At 38.1% G+C, this 20,330-nt stretch overlaps 1 protein-coding gene across 5 annotated transcripts in view; it reads left to right on the forward strand.

The window, feature by feature from the left end:
- The window catches only part of LOC121650727 (bromodomain adjacent to zinc finger domain protein 2B), a 55,862-nt gene that overhangs the window by 30,312 nt on the left and 5,220 nt on the right, over window positions 1-20,330 (forward strand). Inside the window, exons 2-26 of one of the 5 annotated variants that reach the window (XM_042002418.1) lie at window positions 2,074-2,235; window positions 4,260-4,418; window positions 4,759-4,890; window positions 5,098-5,285; window positions 5,417-5,602; window positions 5,883-6,521; window positions 8,443-8,489; window positions 8,591-8,973; window positions 9,146-9,433; window positions 10,081-10,141; window positions 10,968-11,076; window positions 11,228-11,329; window positions 12,894-13,098; window positions 13,323-13,415; window positions 13,498-13,559; window positions 13,853-13,918; window positions 14,697-14,762; window positions 15,192-15,236; window positions 15,376-15,402; window positions 15,842-15,907; window positions 16,416-16,556; window positions 17,010-17,264; window positions 18,168-18,391; window positions 19,866-19,940; window positions 20,021-20,255. In XM_042002418.1, coding sequence (XP_041858352.1) covers window positions 2,076-2,235; window positions 4,260-4,418; window positions 4,759-4,890; window positions 5,098-5,285; window positions 5,417-5,602; window positions 5,883-6,521; window positions 8,443-8,489; window positions 8,591-8,973; window positions 9,146-9,433; window positions 10,081-10,141; window positions 10,968-11,076; window positions 11,228-11,329; window positions 12,894-13,098; window positions 13,323-13,415; window positions 13,498-13,559; window positions 13,853-13,918; window positions 14,697-14,762; window positions 15,192-15,236; window positions 15,376-15,402; window positions 15,842-15,907; window positions 16,416-16,556; window positions 17,010-17,264; window positions 18,168-18,391; window positions 19,866-19,940; window positions 20,021-20,255 — 4,014 coding nt within the window. In that variant the 5' untranslated portion in view covers window positions 2,074-2,075. Of the gene's footprint in view, window positions 1-2,073; window positions 2,236-4,259; window positions 4,419-4,758; window positions 4,891-5,097; window positions 5,286-5,413; window positions 5,603-5,882; window positions 6,522-8,442; window positions 8,490-8,590; window positions 8,974-9,145; window positions 9,434-10,080; window positions 10,142-10,967; window positions 11,077-11,227; window positions 11,330-12,893; window positions 13,099-13,322; window positions 13,416-13,497; window positions 13,560-13,852; window positions 13,919-14,696; window positions 14,763-15,191; window positions 15,237-15,375; window positions 15,403-15,841; window positions 15,908-16,415; window positions 16,557-17,009; window positions 17,265-18,167; window positions 18,392-19,865; window positions 19,941-20,020; window positions 20,256-20,330 lie in introns of those variants that run through there. The other 4 variants (XM_042002417.1, XM_042002419.1, XM_042002421.1 and 1 more) reach the window with 4 other exon arrangements.

Raw genomic sequence — 20,330 nt, forward strand, 5'->3', positions numbered from 1 at the left:
TTTTTTAACTTTCTCATGACATAAATGACCTCTTTGTCACAAAAAAACATAACCTGATTTTACCCTGTAGAGAGTGTTATGAGCCACTTTTACCCAAAAAATCCTGTTTTTTAAAATAAATAAATAAAAAATACAAATTTTTTATCAACAGTATATGTAGTTTCCATCACAATTAAGTAATTCTGTTGTTTTCAGCTCAAAAAACACATTTGTGGGTGCACTACCCCTTTAACATTGTCATATTATGCTACACAGTAGGGCACCTGTATTTTTGTTACTGCACTTTCATCACAGAATAGTGGAGAGCAAATGTGCAATTTTTTTGAGTGATTCACCTCTGTCAGAGTAAGCAGTGTGAAGGTACTTTGACAAATGACCACATTCTTCAGTTAGCTTAAAAACACTGTTTGCAGTCAGAATATTGCTGATCCATGCTTGTGCTACTGATTTTCATTGTTTACATCAGCCATTTGTTGTTGTGCCAAAAGACAATATCAAAACCAAAAAAAAGCATAAAATAGAAAAAAAGAAAGGAAGTAAAACTTAAATAGCCTGAAACAAAACAATACAAGGACCTCACTTACAGCAGCAACGAGTACAGTAAATAGTTCCTTGCAATATGTTTTCATTCATCTTATTTAGATTTTGTTCTAAAATGTTAGGTAGATTTTTGTTTTTGAGAAATATGGCTTCATCCTTAAATAACATAATGGCATGTACACAAAAGCTTACTGCTGAGCCGTCTTTTTAGAGTTTAAATAAATAGCAGTATTAGTGGACTCCTAGATAGTTTTTTTTTGTATAGGTTACCATGACCTTTTAATAGAAAAATTTCTTCCAAAAACTAAACCTTATTGGTTTGTTTTTTATTTTATTGACCATCACCATGCATTACTAATGTCCTAAGAAAACTTGTAACATTACACTTTGCTCCAAAGATGACTCATAGATAAGTTGATATTTTGAGAAATATTATTTTATGTGAATATTTGAGATACTACAACATCATGATACTGGCTACTTTAGAAGCCAATATCACAATGTATTCAAAGTTTTATCACCATTGATTTAAAGCTTAGTTACTAGTTAATGAATTCCAGCAGTCTAACTTTATTACTCTTCATTTTTACTTGTGATACAAGATTTTACAAAGTATGTTAAATATAAATCTATTTTCTAAGGTTTCGACATCAAGTTACCGCTGTTATGTCGATAGAAATGAGATTGTGTTGGCAGCCTTTTAATTCAGAAGAAAATATGTAATTTTATTTGGACTGTAAGTTCATAATTAATATTTTTAAATTAATTTACTGGAATCAAAGGGAACACAAGATGTAGTAAAGTTAAAATTGCATTTTTCTAAGAGCGCCTTTGTTGTGCAAAAACTTGGCCTACTGCAGTAAATGTGGTGTTTTTAATGAAGAATGTCTGCAGCTTTTGTGTCATTTATGTCTCATTGTTGCTGGTCCTGCTTACTGATGCCAGCTGATATTTAGAGTGCAGCTTTTACAACTGTTACTTTTCTCATTGTCCGTATCACACCACAGATATTCCAACATGATTACATCCATACCAGGACCATCATATTTTCAGGATTTTCCGCAAAAACCAACAAGTTCTACAATTCTAGGCTTTCCTAAGGGGTGCCTTTAGCACAAAGCATGTAACTGTTAATTTGAGGAGATAAATCTACACTCTGAACATCACATTTTAAAATAGAAGATGTGTAGTTACACACAGTCAGATTGAGCATGGTTGCTCACAGAAGGACCCAGTGGACCTGTGCAGATGATAAAATTTGTCACGCGTTGCTCATTCATGAGCAAATGCAGTAAAAATGAATTCAATTTAAAAAGCTTAATATCACCAAACTGTAACTTTATCAGTTATATTAATTAAAGAAAAACAAAAATCTGATGGCACAAGTAGTTAAAGGTCAACTCAGAGACTGAATCAGGGGGTGAAAATCAAATACAATAGTTATTCAGATCAGCGTCAGATGGAAGAAGGTCATGAGGAAGTTTTGTTTCCTCGTTTCTGCATTTTCTGTGCTCACTGAAATGTTCTTGACAGATATGGAGTCAAGAGAGCGGCTGGCCCCTCCATCCCCAGCCCTACCCTCTTTTCACAAGGCCTCATCTTCAACCAACTCCTCCCCTGCCCCAACCCACACACTTCCCACCCAGTACAGTCCAGCTCCTAGTCCTGAAGGCAGCAACCCTCTCACCTTCTGCAGTAAGTACATAAAGAGAAAACTTTGCATAAAGTCATGGCACAAGATCAAATGTGACTTAAAGCTACCTGTGCAAATGAATTATTCATTTTCAACTCAGTATGCTTGATTATTCTTCCCACATACTGCATAAGGTTTAAAATCATTTTACTTAGGTTGAAGTTCAGATATGCTGTGCTGCTAAATGCACTGAGAAGTTGTGCACGAAAAGAGCCATAAATTCAGTTGTGTTAATGAATGTAAATGTAGCCATTATCCTGAATTACCTAACAAATAGTCCAGTCTTTATACCTGCACATCCATATAAACCTTTGAGCCATCCAATTAAATCCTGTGGAGACACTCAATGAAAAATTGATAATACAATAAGGGGAATAGAACATCTTCCTCTACTTTTAACATGTCAGGCAATTTGGATAGAAGGGCAAATGACTTAATGAATGCTAACAATTTAAAAAACTCTGCATGTCCTTGTGGATTTCTTTTGACAACTTTTAGCTTCAGTTTATCTTGTGTGATTTGAAATGCCTGTCAGCTTCATGCTGAGCATGCAGCCACCAGCATCTCTTGTTCTCTCTGAATACTAATTGTGGCCAAAACCAATATGCACTGAGTAGCAGTGATGCATAAGCTGTCAGATTACTCCTGACCACAAAATAATGTGCAAATTTACATACCATCTTTTTTTTCTCCTTTATTATAAGATGCACCAAAAGTAGTGTGTTTTTTTGTCATGCTATCACAGTGAAGAACATTGAGACACTCATAAATTATTCATGTTTATATCTTCGCACTCAATATGCACAGACATTTTCTAGATAATTTATTTTAGACTGAACATCCTGGAACCAAATTGGTAGTTCTGGAGTCACATTGGTGTAGTGATTATCAAGTAAATTGAGCTCTTTCAAAGATTTCTTATCATCTTAGGGACAAAATATACCACATGCTCATCAAGTGGGCCTCAAAACTGGACAACGCTAACCTCCTAACACCTGGAGTCGCAAATTTGCATCAAACCACTTCTGGCCTTTATTTCTTTATATCTAGTCATTTTATTTTATTTGTTAATTTGCTTTTATTCACTATTATTTTATTCATTCTTATCCATCCATCCATCCATCCATTATCTTGACCGCTTATTCCATTTCGGGTCGCGGGTGAGCTGGAGCCTATCCCAGCATTTTAACAGGTGAGAGGCAGGGTACACCCTGGACAGGTCACCAGTCTGTCGCAGGGCCAACACAGATAGAGACAAACAACCATTCACACACACACTCACTCCTACGGAGAATTTAGAGTGTCCAATTAACCTAATATGCATGTCTTTGGACGGTGGGAGGAAGCCGGAGAACCCGGAGAGAACCCACGCATACACGGGGAGAACATGCAAACTCCACACAGAAAGGCCACCACCCTCAAGGTTCGAACCTCCCCCCAGCCGAGATTCGAACCGGTGACCTTCTTGCTGTGAGGCTGCGGTGCTAACCACCACACCACCGTGCAGCCCTTATCATTCTTATTTTTTTTTTAATATTTTTTATATTTTAATTTAACTTTATTATTATTTATATTTTAATTTTATTTTCTATATAATTTATTTATTAGTAATCTATATTATTATTTTATTAAATTTTGAACTTTATTTTGTTCAGTGTTTTTATTTTTATATTTTTCCTTATTTTTTTTTCACTTGTATTTATTTATTTATTTTTTTCATTGGACATAAATTCAGGCATTAAGGGTGCAGCCACTTCAAAACCACTTATAAGATGTAAAGTGCACATTTCCGAAGCAATATCAAGAATTTTAAAAAAAGTAGTGGCAAACATATTTTACAGGTGCATGTGACACTTGAGGATTTTCAGTCAGGCTTCTGCAGCTTACACTCCACTCAAACTTCATCTGCCAGATTCTCATAAGACATATAAATGACAACAAGTTTCTTTTTAAGGCCAGGACAGCTGTCTGCTAATAGCTGGTCTGACATGCAAAATTTGTAGTCATGAATATATTCATTCTGCAGGTCTGTCGCTGCAGATGAAGGGGGATGAACGTTCAAATATAAGTGTCAATCCTGCTTTTGGACACCATACATCAAGTTCATCCTGCCTTGAGTTTGGGGGCCTCGGAAGTCTGGGTTTGTCCACTTTGGCTGCTCAGCCACAGTTTGGCATATTTCCAGGTAAGAAATCTTGAAATACATGAATTGTTATTTTAACAAGAAGAATGAATACTTTAGTTGTCATTTGAAATGCTTTTAGAAGTATTGTAAAATTTTGGTTATAGTTAAGAATGTTATTGTCAATAATTTTAAATTACTAACTGAAGTATTAGTGGGTCTTAATTTGAGAAGAAAATCATCACCTCTTTGTTGAATATTTCCAGAAATGCTGCAGCATTTTAATTTAATGCAATACTATCTTTTCGATAAAATGCTGCTCCTCTAGATTGTTGACAGATTTTTTCACTTTGATAGAGTAGCTATTTATTCCTAACTGTTCAGCATCTTGTTGCCTGATCAGATTGGTGGCGGCCTTCTGAGGCACATACCACAGGAGCCAGCGCCTTCTTTCCCCCTTTTCTGAGTCTGTATCCTGCATTTGTGTCAACATTCAATAGCCTCAATCCTCTAGATCCACAGTCACACATCTCAGGTAAGACAACAGCCAGTTCCATGTTGCTTCACATCCAGAATTTTTGGGCTTTTGGAGGCTATAACAAAGACATGCATATGACAGATAAACTTAGCAAATGGCAATCAGGTTTTTACTTAATGCAACTGCTTGTTTCCTTGTAATACTGCCATTAAAATGCTGAACTTTACCTTGCTTGGTTCCATTGTCCTTGATTAATTTTGCCAGTTTCTGTAGGTATGAATGGAGCAATAAACGGTGGAAGTACTCTGTCTCCTACTGTGAACTCTACTGTAAACTTCAGCTCATATCCAGCAAAAGAAAATAAAACGGGAGCTCAAAACAAAAGAGATCAGAATCAAAAGAACATCCAAGAGTCAATGAAACTACACCAGCAGATCTTTCAGAAAACAAAGGTAAAGGTTAATATGTGATTATTTTATTTATTTATTTTTATTTATTTTATTATTTTTTTTTTATTTTATTTAGCTGTTTTAATGTTTATTCCACCCTTTTCTCTGATTTCCACTTTATTCAAATTAAGAAGCCAACAAAAATACCACCAGAGACATCCAGCACAAGCGGCTGCTTGTCGGGGTCAGAAAGCTCCAGTGATGGTGAAGAGTGCAGCAGTGGTCCTGATGACATGGAGGAGGAGGATAAGGATGATCGGAGCAATGAGAGCGATGACTCAGATTCTGAAGAAGAGACTCCAGTTAAAAAGAAAGTCAAAGTAAGTATGTTTATATTTAGAATATTCCTCAAAGTTCTCGTAAAAGCTGACACTTAAAATGTTACATATAAGTGTGTTTTGGTGTGGTTTGTGGAAGGATATTGTTAGAGTAACAATAACAAATTTGTGAAAAGTTCAGAACTGTTCAGGATTTGTCAAAAGCTGCCTCAGTAGGTGGGTGGATGTGCTGGCTTACAGAGCTGCCACCGTGAGGCTTTCACTGTTCAGGAGCTGACATGACGTTCTGTCTTCTCCTTGTCTTCCACATCCTCCTACTCAGCGGTTGACACACAGCACTTCAGAGAGTAAAAAGAGAAGACCTTGTGTTTCTGATGGAAGCATTACTCAACTGAATCATTGTCGCAGTGTTCCGGTGACTTACTCTTATCACCTCCAGTCCTCTTCTCATCTTGCTGGCCCACCTAAATCCACAGCACCGCTTCCTCAGAGCGCCAGGACTTTAGAGGAAGGAGGCCAGCAGCACATCAGTGTCATACAGACCACAGGACTGTCACTCAGAAATGGTTCCTCAACACGGTCCCACAGAGAGGCCAGCCCTCTGCTCATGAAGTCCTCATCTAACTCCATCTCCGTCCCCAGCTCATCAAAACACTTAGTTGACCCGACCCCATCAAAGCAAAATTTTGCCGCCTCTTCTCACAAACCTCTGGCTCTCTGTTCCACTAAGAAAACCTTTTCATCATGTTCCTCATATAAATATCCACCACTTGGTTCATCCAGTCATTTTTCCATCTCCTCTTTATCCAAACCAAGAACACCTTTAGCCTCAAAAGAGTCATTGTATAACCCCAAATTTTTTATGCCTCCTGAAAAGCTCGCACCATCTGTCAGTAGCATGAAAGAGAGCTGTGGAAACCTTCCAGGTGAGGGGTCATCACACCCGAACACTCTGAAACAGGTGAGTTGTTTCATTTTGTGATGTGTTATAGTGGATTTTATTTTTGTAATTTTCATAGAAATTTTCATTTCTGTTCTTAAAGATAGTCTCATGCTTTCACCTAGTAGTAACCATAGGCATCGCCACACTTATACCAGGACATGTGCCCACTGTCAAAGATCTGTGTCCTGGTATAATCTCTTAAAGGAGTTAACCATTCAGCCGTGAGTGATAATGTAATTATAGTAGCAGGGACAGAAGACAGTCTTCTTAAATGAAGCTGTAAAGTCAAGTAAAGCAGTTTCATGAAGAAACAGCTTTTTTTTTTTTAGCTTCGTTTTGCTCTTATTTTTCCATTCACAATAATTAAGGTCGTTCTCTGAGGCCTGTGTCACGACTTTAAAAAGGCACAAAATGGTGTAGTCCACATCTGCACTGGTCAATTCATCAAATCGGATAGCCAGAGAAGTAAAGGCAAGAAAAAGTCATGATTTTCCCTAAATGGAAAATTGGGCAACCAATCGAGATTGTTAGGAACCCATTTGTTCAAAAACATTTCCAACAACGGTTTATTATATTCTCTTCTGCAAATTAAACTAAAGATGAATGAAGTCTGGCCATTTGACTTTTATGTTGGTTTTTCAAAGTGAATTTCTAAATTCAGGTGCGAGAGAGGAAGGTAAAAATGTGTGTGTTTTTTACTGTGCAGTGTATCTTTTGTTTTCATGGGCCCCCTTGAAAATGAGATGTTGCATCTCAAGGGGCTATCCATTAAATAAATTTCAGATTTCATTACCTAACAGCCTTATATTTAATTAGATTTATATTATAATTTGAATACAATTCAATTTCAGATCTGATTTAGATTATAAATTTTTGTATGTTTCACTTTTGGTTGATGGAACACAAAGAAGAGGATAAAGAAGGAGAGAAGGACAGAGATGGGGAGGATAGAGAGGGAGAAAAGGAGAAAGATGAGGATGGAAAAAGAAGAAAATAGAGCAGGTTAGAGGCTGGACAGGTGATTGAAATGCATCAAACATTTTTTTGTTTGGTTGGTTGGTTTTTGAAATTAAGGAAAAGTCAATCACTTTTGCACCTGTAGTTTTGGTTTTATGTCTGTAGAGGGTTATTCATGTTCACATTGTGGAAACATGTCAGTCATGTAACAGTAAGCTTAGCAAAAGGAAGTAGATGAAACAATTTTTCTCATTTAGTAAACACATCAGGTCTTTATGATAAAAGATGTGTTCTAAGTAATGGGGTGCCTGTACCCCAGTGGAGCTCCATGTCCAGCAATCCTCCTGGTAGTAACCCTCTTTCTCCTTCCTGTGTATTGTTCTCCCTGTCTTGAAATAAATGACAATAACTGTGTCTTTTCACAGCAGAAAATTAATGCTCGCACACTATCTGGGCTTTATTATTCTTCATGAGCATCTGACCACTACATGACTAGGAGTCACAATGTGTTTAGCTCTACTGGGAACACTTCACAAAACTGACAGGCAATTAGCTCTGTTGTGCTTTGGGATGTTTGTTATCAAGAGAAAAGAAATTGGCCTCTTTTACAGGACTCAGTTATTGTCACCACTCTGAGAAGGAGGGAAAATGGAGCAATCTGTAACAAGAGGGTTTTAATTTATATGATGGTACAATAAATGCAGGCTTTTGATTTGCCAGAGTTTGACAATAGCAACAAATAAAAGATGACAGCTAACGTCTCACAGTGGCACTAAGCCAAACAATTTGAAAATATTTTTCCATAGCTGCCTCTACTCCTTTATGTTTGTTGACAGGCTGGAGTTGGCTCTTCATTGTCCCTGTCACTTATTACACCTTAAACTCCCTCATTTACAGCCCACAGTAATGTAATGTGAGTGACAGTTTGTGTAATTACTTCTTCTTTTTTTATTTCTTATGCATAAATCCCATCCATTTGAAGAAATCTGTGAAGCAGACTTCCTCTGCGCGACCTAAGAACCAAATCTGGTATTAAAAAAAAAATCACATTTCAGCTTCTTTTCATTGCTGATACTACCTAATTATTTGTCAGATACAATAATCAGTCATTTGTTGTCTTTCTTCATCAGCAGTGACACAAAATTGCTCACAAACTTCCACCCTAAAGAAGATAACTACAGTGCAGTTCAAGATGCACCTCTGGCCCTCATCACTAAACCCCGCAGCCAGAGCAGCGCTCCCAACACCAGACCACCCTTGGCAGCTACCAGGCCGTCCTACCTCATGCCAATCTACTTGAGCACTGGCACCAAGGAGATGTCTCGCAGCTCTGATTCATCCTTTAAATCTTCTGCCTCGTCAGGACTTCCTGCCGGATCAAAGAAGGCCGCCAGAAACTGTGTGTCTGATTTCCACAGCAGCAAAGACTCAGAGGACTCTTTTGGAGACAATGACGATGATGGCGATGATGAAGATGACATTGAGGATGAAGATTCTGGCAGTAGCCTTTCAGGTTAGATCAATCATAGTCTTTTTTTCTATCATAGAGAAGCCACTGATAAAACATTGCTGACAGAAGTTGTGAGAAATTAGCTTTCCTCTGGAGATTAGTGGTGCTCACCTTGTTTGGTTGTGTTGTGTGGAGAAAATCAGACTGTAACTGAGCTTTCTGGATTCTCCTGCAGACTCTGACAGCAATCTTGAGAGCGACTCCAGTGGTTCTGAGGCTGACATCAAGGAGTGTGTTAAGACACAAGTGGATAGCGATGCAGACAGGATTCCTCTTAAACCAGCTGAAGCATCTTCTCACAAATCCTCCTTTAACCGCTCAGCCAACTGCTCAGTGCTTAACTTGCAGGGTTCCAGGCCTCAAGGTCCACTGAGAGGTGGTTTACCGAACCCTATCACCAGCATTGGGGCCTTGAATTACAATTGCAACCCGTCCCCATCCTTCACACCAGGAACGATAGCAGGTAACATATTTGTGTTTTCTGAAAGACTAAATAAATCCTTCTCCCAGTTGCTCGATCAGGTTAACATAATTCTTTGATCCAGGCAGGGAGGTAGGTATCAGGAAGGTATTTTAACTCTGAAACAGGGTTCTTCTCAAAGTCAGACATTTATTTTCCCAGCAATTTCTGGAATGTGAAGTAGGCCTGATTATTGGAGCATTGCATTGATGGTATTTCTCTGTAAGGTTCTCCCATCTTTACAGAGAACCTCTTAAAGGCGAGGAGCTAAATTCATTTACATTCCTGTTTACTCAGTTTAACTGGGCATGCAGATCTGCTACTCTGTTAATGACTACTAATGTTTTTGATTAAAGATTAAACTTTTGTTCACTTTAAATGCTGCAGTAATTTATCTTCTGTCCTTCACCTGATGTGTTTCTTGACTGAGAACTCATGTCAGCTGAGTTCAGTTTAGACACAGGTAGACTTTAGTCAAGCTGTTGGAGTATCTCAAAGATTTTGGGAGAGGGTTATCAATACAGGCACCAGATATAACTATTTTTGTAAGAGGTTTTTGGGACTCGCATTTTTTCTTGGTGTATAATCCTGTAAACACAGCAGTTCTACTGAAGTTGAAAAAACCCTGAGTTATTTCTCCTGTTTTTTAGGGTCAGGGAGAAGGAGACGGGTCACAGATGAGAGAGTTCTGCAATTGCCTCTTGAGTTTGGGTGAGATATTGCACCTACACCTGAGTTTATGTCCCATTTGTTCCCACCATTTTATCTGCTATATTGTTGGCATGGAAGCAGTCAGTGTTAAGTTAAATGTCAGCTCACTGAAGGCTGAAAAGTGAACTTTCATAAAACATTACCTGCAGCCAAGGTTTCTTTCTGGAGCAGCGTACGACAGTTAACCTACTGCAAACAGGATCATGTCTGCTGTGTTTCCTTACACAATAAGAAGGCAGAGGTAATTTTTTTTTAATCAAGCACTTTAGAGTGTTGAATATTAATTGTACGTAAAGTAAATAAATATTTGATTTACACAGCCAGCTTCCAGTGACACTTTGATAACTGTTTGGGCACTTTTTTTCAGGATAAAATACAAAAAGCTCAGAGAGGTTTAATTTGAGTTTATGTCTTCATCAGCATGGGCAAAGGTGTAGACCACAAAAAAAAATCTTGCTTCTTTTACAAGCCTCTTTAAATTTTGTGTCATTCTGTAGAGGGCAGGAAATTAAACGAGGCCCAGCAGTTACACATGAGGGGCCCAGCCTCGACACAAACGTACAACATTAGCAGCTCCCTGCCCACAAATTCCCCTTCTTTGAACGAGCCCAGCTTTTTATCTTTCAGGGATGTTTTTCATCTAAAGTTTCAAGCAGAGAGCACAGGGCTATATTTCACTTGCTGCCTTGTCTGTGATAATAGCCTACATGTCTTTTCTGTAAGGAGGTCATGGGAACCTTGATTACCCCGCATGGCCAAAACTATTTAGGATTATCATCACAGCAGCCAATGAAGCCAGAGAATGTTGTGTATTAAACATGTTCAGGTGGAGGAGAGAGACCCAGGTCAGGACCGTGGCGGGGCGTCTGCAAGGGGAGGTGGCTTACTTTGCTCCATGTGGGAAGAAGCTGCGTCAGTATCCTGATGTAATGAAGGTAAATCAAAACTGTAGCTTTATAAGGATTAGTTGAAAGCCTTCAATTATTGTACTTACTAATTGTTCCAGTAAAAATTTATTTAAACTTCTGTGATGAGATTAATTTAAAATGAGTTAATTAGTATGTGTTATTTTTTTTCCCCCCACAGTACTTAGTCAGGAATGGAATAACTGAAATCTCCCGGGACAACTTTAGCTTTAGCACAAAAATTAAAGTTGGTGACTTCTATGAGGCCAGAGAAGGACAACAGGTAAATGTCTCTGCTTTTGTTGGGTTTCCAGTAGACAGCAACTTGAAAACTTGGTTGTTGTCTTATGAACTTAGATGGACCATTTTTAATCAGATTAATAACCCAATCAGGTAATGTATCCTATAAACACCTCAATCAGATTAGAGTCATCCTATCCATTTCAGTCACATCAAGGATGGTTTGATCTGATCAATAGAAAAGTGTTACCAAGTACACACACAAGTACTGATAATTTCTCTCTGATTGGGATAAATTTGTTGTTTTTGAAGCTCAAAACACTGGTGGTCCATTGTGTTTCTGAAGGGTAGAAACATGGCTTCAGTGAAAACCAACAGGCCTGTAACAGACAGTTTTGTTACAGATCTTAGTACACTAAAGACTGTTGAAAGATTTCGATGAAACATTTTGATGGTGCTTCATTGTTGATCAGTATACTCAGAACAGTTGTTTCTTTTGGGCTACGGTCACACTGATGGCAAAAGTGACCCTTAACCAACTTTTTTTTGTCCATATTTGACCCATATCAGATTTTGTCTTGTCTGAACAGCACAAGTTAGATTTTTTTCAAATCTGATGCAGGACACTTTCATTTCTAAACACATAGCCAGTGTTTTTCAGGGTCCTCAGTCTGGATGATCATGTCGTGTTTCATCTGATTTTACGTCACTGAATTGAGACAGATATCACAATTTTGCAGCGGAGGAGGTGGGACACGACAAGAGCAAATGTAAACAGATAACAACTTTGTCATCCTCCAAATGCACAACAGCATCAAAATTGATACACAAACGCTAATGTGTAGCATCCATATTTACCCCTGTTAACACAGTTTGCTGCGTGTGAAGTCACGTCTTCTTCTGCGCATGCAGGTCATGCAGGACCAGTCTGTTCATACTGGAGTCTGATAGTGGTTGCATTAATGTGATCAACCACACACCAAAAAAAAGTCAGACCTCAGAGAAAAATCGGAATTGCAGTGTGAACGTAGCCCACTATCATAAGGTCTGTGCTTAACCCGTTAAGGCCCGACCCATGAAAAAATGGTAAGAAAAGTCCAATTTTTTAAATATGAGGTCTTTATTTGGCCCTGTAACAAAATGTAAAAAAAATTTAACTTTTTTTTTGGGGGGGGGGGGGGGGGGGGTCTACCATTTATTAACCTTGTGATATTTTAAAATATTATAATGTGGTTTTCTGCTTCTGAGTATCTATTTGGGGGCAGAAGACAAGTATCAGATTGGGTTCAACAGGATTTTGAGCAAAGTTTATACCATAAACTGAAGTGAAATGTCTCAGAAACTGAATGTGACAAATAAGTCACTTTGGGTTGTTATGGGTTAAACAGGGCACAGGATGAACTTTATGTTTAGCAGGAAGCCTCCCCTATCACATGTCATTAAGTTGTATTCTAATTAAATGCGTTGCAGCAAGTAAAAAGGCAACTTATTGGATCTCTTCATTTAGAGTCCATGTAAACCCTTAGAACCATGTCAGTGGAGAGAAATAAAGCTGTTAATATTATCCTTTGTTTGAGTCACACCTCAATCTACTTAAAATTGCTCAGGGTTTAGAGTGGTGTTTGCTGGCTGAAGATGAGATCGCTACCTGCATCATCGCGATGGATGGGAGGCGTAGCCGACGCCCAAAGTCTGCACACCAGCTGCCAGGTGACAGCTTTGGAGCCAGACATCCTCATCCTGTAAATCTTGGTGAAAATAATTTCCAAGATGTCAACGATTCCAAGCTGTTGCGTAAACTGGAAGCTCAAGGTCAGTTTGAATCATAAAAATGTTAAGAATACAACACCAGGAGCTGGCTCTGTGTTGTACTTTTCATTGACACATTTCTCACAATAGGTTAGCCACCTGCAATATGAGAGAACTGGGTGTGGTTTTGGGAATATCCTGAGTTATTACAAATACCAAACAAGTCTGTTAAATTCCATACATAACTGTGATTCTCTTTTCATGCCTTATATTTCATCATGTTGCAGAAATAGCTCGACAGGCAGCTCAGATCAAAATGATGAGAAAACTTGAGAAGCAGGCCACGGCACAAGCAGCCAAGGAGGCAAGAAGGCAACAAGGTAAACAGCTGCTGTCTAATCTAACTTTTCTCTAAACTAAGTGATGTGCTTTGTGCCAACTTAATTTGTTTGTGCCTACTAGCAATAATTGCTGCTGAGGAGAGGCGTAAAAAGCGAGAAGAGATGAAGATCCTTAAACAGCAAGTAAGTATTTTTATTTCTTAAACAGGTTCATAACTGTGCATCTGCACTGTTCATATTCAGGCTTCATTCATTTTGAGGTGAAAAGGTTCTCAGCACAAGTAGATTTTCTCAGCACAAGTAGATTCCCTTTGAAACTATTGAAAAAGTTGCTGCTCTTCAAAATGCTCCACCTTTTACCATCTCCATAGACTAACTGTACTTTCTTCACCCCACATCCTGCTCCCCTGCTTCACTCCATAACATGCATGACTTAACAGTTCATTCATTTGATCTTGCCCTCATCCTTTTACCAGGAGAAGATCAAGCGCATTCAGCAAATTCGTATGGAGAAAGAACTCCGTGCACAGCAAATTCTTGAGGTTTGTGCTGAAAGTTATTGCAGAAACGTTTTAAAACACTTCCTTTCTGCTGTTGAAAGGATTTAGAAAAGGGGGGGGGGGGCACACCAAAGGCTATTCCTAAATTATGTGGCCCCACTTTTACCCTGTACATGTGACTAATGCTTAATTGGTTTCTTGCTAAAGTGCTTTTAAATATGAAAATCTCCTCAGACCGTGCTGGAGCTTAATACAAAATACTGTATTTAATTAAGTAAGAGGTGGCTCAGAGTTTACTATGGCTAGGTGAAACACCTATTTAGCATTTTTTTCCTTATGCACACTATGGAGTATTTTAGCCTTTATAAATCAAACTCCAGTTGACACGCTTGGCAAGTGGCTCTTAACAGGATTTTATTGGGGTTATAATTACTGATAGAAATTTTGCCTAATTTATTTTCACTGCCTGCTGGTGTTTCATTATAACTGCAGTCATTTTGTCTGTGTTAATGGAGGGGGGGGGGTCATTGCTCAGGATGTAAGATGTGATGTTATCTGTGAACCACAATGTACAATCAAGCAGATTCAAACTGTGATCTTGCTGTACCATGCACTTTTGAGATTATCTGGCTTATTCAGCTGTATTTTCTCCTAATGGTGTAAAAAGAAAGGGATGTTACATAATGTTATGGGAAAAATATATATATTGTTTTAAAAGATGCTGGTTTTGATTAGAGCTTTGCTGTGGTTTACTTGCAGCTTTTGATTAGAATAAGTGTATTGTTTGTGCAGCCTTAGGACTCTTTTTTTGTACACACAGGCAAAAAGAAAGAAAAAAGAAGCAGCAGCCAATGCAAAAATACTGGAAGCTGAAAAACGAAACAAGGTGAGATGTGATTAATAAGCAATTTTTGAATTGTTTTATCCCTGTTGATACCAGTCAGTCCATTATCTCACTAAGGGTACCTACATACCTCTGAACCTCGGTCTTTTTTAGCTGTGTAACATTCTGGCTTCGTTGTACTGCTTGTCAGCACAAAATTAGATGTTGATTGCCTTTTTTCAGTCACTGTAATTAGAAAGATGTGGAATCATTTCTCTCCATTCATTAAGATTGATGATGACTTTATTTGTAGATCACATTAGCCAGTAATGTCTAGAGGGGTGGAAGTTTGGCAATTTTATGGTTGAATAAGATGAGTGTTGTATTTCTGTGTGCTTTTAATGATGTACGTTTGTGCTTTTTTATTTTTATTTATTTATTTGATTTTTGTTTTGGGGGGGTGTTCTAATTTAATTACTCCTGTTTGTGAAGGAGAAAGAGATGCGTAGACTTCAAGCTGTCATCCTTAAGCATCAGGTTTGTAAAACCATTCTTACTCTGTTTAATTTTAAAGTTTTAAAGATGGTATAACTGATCACTGTTTGCACAATTTATGCTTTATTTTAAGTTTTATGTGTCCTTCTATTTCTTAATATTTGCCAACTCTTTCTGCCAGGAGTTGGAGAGGCATAGGCTAGATATGGTATGATGGCGTTACATTTAACAACTTTCTGTGCATGTGCTGTGATAAATGGTTGGCATCAGTGCTGTGAAGAAAATGTAGCGTTTCCTGCAGCCATTTAACATCCCTCTGCATGGCTTTTGCTGAAGTGCAAGCTGCATTTGTTTGTGTATTTGGTTTCTCAGAGGAAGTGTATCCATTGCCCACCCAGCATGATCAAAAATACCTGAGCTACTTAAAATAATACAAGAATGCACAGATGTCTAGTAAACACAAATAATACTTCTAACACTGTTTCTGTTTGTGTTTGTGTTTAACATCACAGTCTCTTGGATGTCTTGACAGTTGCATATTATGTTGAAGTTATGCATTTCACACTGTTAGATGTGTGTAAAGCCTATTTTTGTTTAATATAAAGAACAGTAGAGTTGGTGAAAATGAATTAAAACTGCTGTTGCAGGAGAGGGAAAGACGCAAGCATCACATGGTACTAATGAAAGCTGTGGAGGCCCGTAAGAAGGCAGAGGTGAGGAACTGCTGAGTATTAACTCATCTTTTCCTTTCTTACTGTTCACGTCATTGTACAAATGTGCAGGAATTACCACTGGCAGGACGTGGTATTGTATGTAAAAAGTATAGTACTTGTTAAACTAAGAAGACATTCAAATGTGAAAAAAATGTTAAGAGTTAGAAAACTTTGGTGAGCAGATATGAATATCCTATGAGAAATATCCTGCAGGATCATCTGTGGCTGAAGGTTTTGAAATAATTTCGTACCCATACACAAAGGGAAATTGCTCAATCATTCATTAATACGTGGATTAGTAGTATGATACAAGTTCATTAAGTCTTACAACATTTGTAAATCGATGCATCTGATTTTGATGGTGCAACATGTTTGTAGTCATAATGTGTATGTGTTGTTGTTTTTTTTCTGGTCTATAGGAATAAGAACCTTTTTGTTTCTCAGAACAGATTTGTTCTGATCCTGCTCTCAGACAGTGTAGATAATTCTCACTGAACTTTTGCTGCAGGTGAAAGAACGTCTGAGACAAGAAAAGAAAGATGAGAAAAGGTTAAACAAGGAGAGGAAGCTGGAACTCAGAAGGCTGGAGCTGGAAAAAGCAAAGGAGCTGAAGAAGCCAAATGAAGACATGTTTTTAGCAGATCATAAGGTATTCACATATTGTGGAGCTGAAAGCAGATGAAAATGAGTGAATCAGTCTGTGGAGTAAACGTATGGAAACACTGGTTCATACACAGTTGCAGAGACAGAGAAATGAACCAGTATGATAATGTAGTATCTGTACACTTAAAAATTAGAAGTGATTTTGATGGCTTCAATTGGATTGTCTTGCAATCGTCACTAAAATGGATGCTTAACATCACTGAAAGCATCTGGAATTGATTAAAATGGAAACAGGTATAGATCACAACACTGCCACCAAGTGGCTTGACATCGTCCTAGTATTTACCAGATTGTTTGCTGTCAAAGAGTTCAGGGCAACAGCTAATCCTTTAACTGCAATGTATTAATTGTTATAATGTTGTAATAAGGGTTTTCTTATGACTATTATAATGTCTGTTTCTTGAGAGGTTTGTTTTAAATATATCTTTAAACTCTCTAGCCTCTTCCAGAGCTGTCTCGTATCCCTGGTCTGGTCTTACCAGGAAGCACCTTTTCTGACTGCCTGATGGTGTTGCAGTTTCTACGTAGCTTTGGAAAGGTCCTGAGACTGGATTTACATGCAGAAATATTCAGCATAATTAAGCTTCAGGAGGGGCTGCTTAACATTGGGGACAGTATGCACAAAGTGCAGGACCTACTGGTTAGCATGCTGTCTGCAGCTGTGTGTGACCCTGGTATACCTGCTGGACACAAGGTGAGTCTGTCATTGTGTCAGTAGTTTGTTTTTTTATTTATTTTTTTAACAGTTGTTGAATTGTAACGCCTGCTGTCCTATGAACTACACGCAGATACAACCCTAAGTGCCTCAATAATATCAGTTCTCAGTGATAATATCTTTTGACTCTGGCCTCCTTCGTGACTGCATGATCAAAGCTGTTCCCAGCTAACCACTTGAAACCCACATGGTGGTTGTAATTAGTGCTCTGGCTCTTATGGTCTAAACAGAGCATGTTTAAGTGGTTATCAATGTTTAGAGCTGTGAAACATTTTGATTAAAACCATAGATTGTAAGAAGGGAACAAAGCCTCTTTAACATCCTGCATTTTTGTATGAGCTGCTGTTCTGAAGCCTCAAATTCAACATTTTGCCATCATATTTTAATATTTTAAGCCAAAATGTTTGAATAAAGATGTGACACTGGAGAGAGTGCTGGCTGTAACTTTAAACCTAGTATGTATTTTATTATGAATGATAGAAGCATCACTAAGACAACTACCAGCGAGGTAATCAGAGGAAGAGGATCGATGTAATGGCTCCATAACGACTATGGTTGTTTGAATGAGTCTGATGGAGCCAGAGATACTCTGAAGCTCATTTCTGTGACTGTTACTGTCATCACATTAAAAGGCATTTCCTCAGTTCTTCTTATCATATCTTTAAGAGATATTGTATAATTTTTGGTTAAGATGCTTCCACAGTCTGTTCAGTGCACATGAAAATCAGTTGTACATTTAAGAACATTAATTAACCTGGCTTTACCGGGGTGTCCTTAAGCATCAGGAAAAGATTCATACTTAAAAACACACTTTTCAATCAGGCATTTATTAAATAAAATGGTGAGCCTACATTCTTTAAAGGCTTTTTTTTTCATTTCAAGAGCAAAACTATTTTGGGGGACCACCTTACCAGTGTGGAGATCAACCGAGACAACATGTCTGAGATCCTGCAGATGTACATGGAGGGCTTCTCCGACCAGACAGAGGTGGCTGCTCTGGCCACCAGCCTCAAGACAAAGGCTTTTCAGGCCCACAGTCCATCACAGAAAGCCTCCATGCTAGCATTCTTGGTTAATGAGCTCTGCTGTAGTAAGGCTGTGATCAGGTGAGGACCCTGTTTTCCTTTAAAACTCATGTTATTCTTTTGACTCTCTTCTTTTTACAATTAATACTGCTCCTGCTAATGTCAGAAATACCCGTGTTTTATTTACCGTTAATAGACTAAAATTAAGATTAATCCTGGTCATTTTAAAGCTTTGATACATTAGTTTTCAAGATCGTATTTCTTTTTTATGTGCTGTATAGTTGAGTGTTTTTTAAATATTAGCTTGCACGTTAGCATCCTCAGTGGCTTAAAGTAGACTTGGCATGATAATTAATTTAGTTCTTAAATCTTTGGTATCAAATCCGATTGACAGAGAGTTGTCATCTGATTGGTTGAATTCCTGGAGGCTTGCTGAGGGGGCGGGTAGGGGATAATGGTGACTGATCCACAGTCCTCTGATATAATTTATTCTTTTAATTATGAGTCTAATAAGCATCAAAAAGATCAGGTAAAGGACAAGGATTAGGAGAAATATAAGCCCATTGGGAACTCCATCAATTGTCCACATAAATTGTGTTCTCACCTTTTTTATTTATTTTTTTATTTTATTTTTTATTTTTTATTTCTTTGTTACAGATGCTTCATTGAAGTTGTCTCTCTTCATCCTCACAAAATTTTCCCAACAAGGCAGCTAGTTCCATAGGGATCAGGGAGAATGCAGATACACAAAATGTACATAATGAAGAATAAAAAGAAGACCAGCTAATTTAATCACAACTGCAGTCACTATCACTTAAACAGCATAGAGTGCCGAAGCATAAACTCTCCCCTGTTGGACATAATATGATGTGTTGCTGGGGGGGTGAAAAGGGATAGAGGTTTTTTTTTTGTTTGTTTTTTGGAAGTGCTGCTCAGAATGTCCTCTTTCTCTTCGGAATTTCTGTCCCATGAAAATATTAAATTCCTTTGTAAATCTTTGACATTACTACAAAATATATCTAATCAAAATATCATGGGATAAAACTTACATTTTATTCTGTGTGCCTGAAAGCAGAATATATGGTTTGTTTTATTCATGGAGGCTTCAATTGTTGTGGGATAATGTGTATGAAAAGGAATAAAACACATCATGGCTTGACAGACTGTTTCACAAGGTTGCATCAAATTTTATGTCTTCAATTTTTTAATACTACGACTACACTTTGAAACACGTGCTACATAATGCATCGGAAATACCTTAAGCTCTGCTTTTTTTTTTTTTTTTTTTTTTTTTTTTTTGATCGTTATTGATGGTTACAGTGAAAAGGAATCTCTGGGGAAAGAGCAGGTAGAGGTCCAGACTGAAGTGGAATCAAATGTTTGTCTAGTGTGCAACAAACCACTGAGCTATTAATTTGTGCCTTAGGAACATAATATTTGTCTTAAGCATTGTGACTATTGGGCACCCTCACCTTTTTTTTTTTTTTTTTTTTTTTTTTTTTTGTAAAGAAAGGTGACAGAAATTTAACTTTTTAAATTATCTAATGTTTTTCAGTGAGATCGACAAAAACATTGACTGCATGACCAACCTGCGGAAGGACAAGTGGGTTGTTGAGGGAAAGCTTCGAAAGTGAGTACATGAGCCATCTAAACCGTTATTAGAAAGGTTGTGTGCTTATTTTAATGGAGGAGTCGTTCTGGTTCTCTCAGACTGAGGAGCATCCATGCTAAGACGACAGGAAAGAGAGACGGCTGTGTAGGAGGAGAGGACAACCTTACCTTTGGACCCCCAGCTGTCAGAAACAAAGGCAAGAGGAAAGATGGGGACAGCGAAGAAGAAGAGGACGAGGATGATGACAGCGAAGAGCAAGGAGATGATGATGAGGAGGAGGAGGAGGATTCAGGGGGAAAGAAAGGGAAGAAAGCAGAGATGTGTGAAGAAGAGGTCAGAAGCATCATGATGCTCTAATTGGAGTCAGTGTGATTCCTATGGTAAATGTCAGCCGGTCCGCTGGCCTCA

Source organism: Melanotaenia boesemani, chromosome 12 (assembly GCF_017639745.1).
Source record: "Melanotaenia boesemani isolate fMelBoe1 chromosome 12, fMelBoe1.pri, whole genome shotgun sequence".
NCBI classification, from domain to species: domain Eukaryota; kingdom Metazoa; phylum Chordata; class Actinopteri; order Atheriniformes; family Melanotaeniidae; genus Melanotaenia; species Melanotaenia boesemani.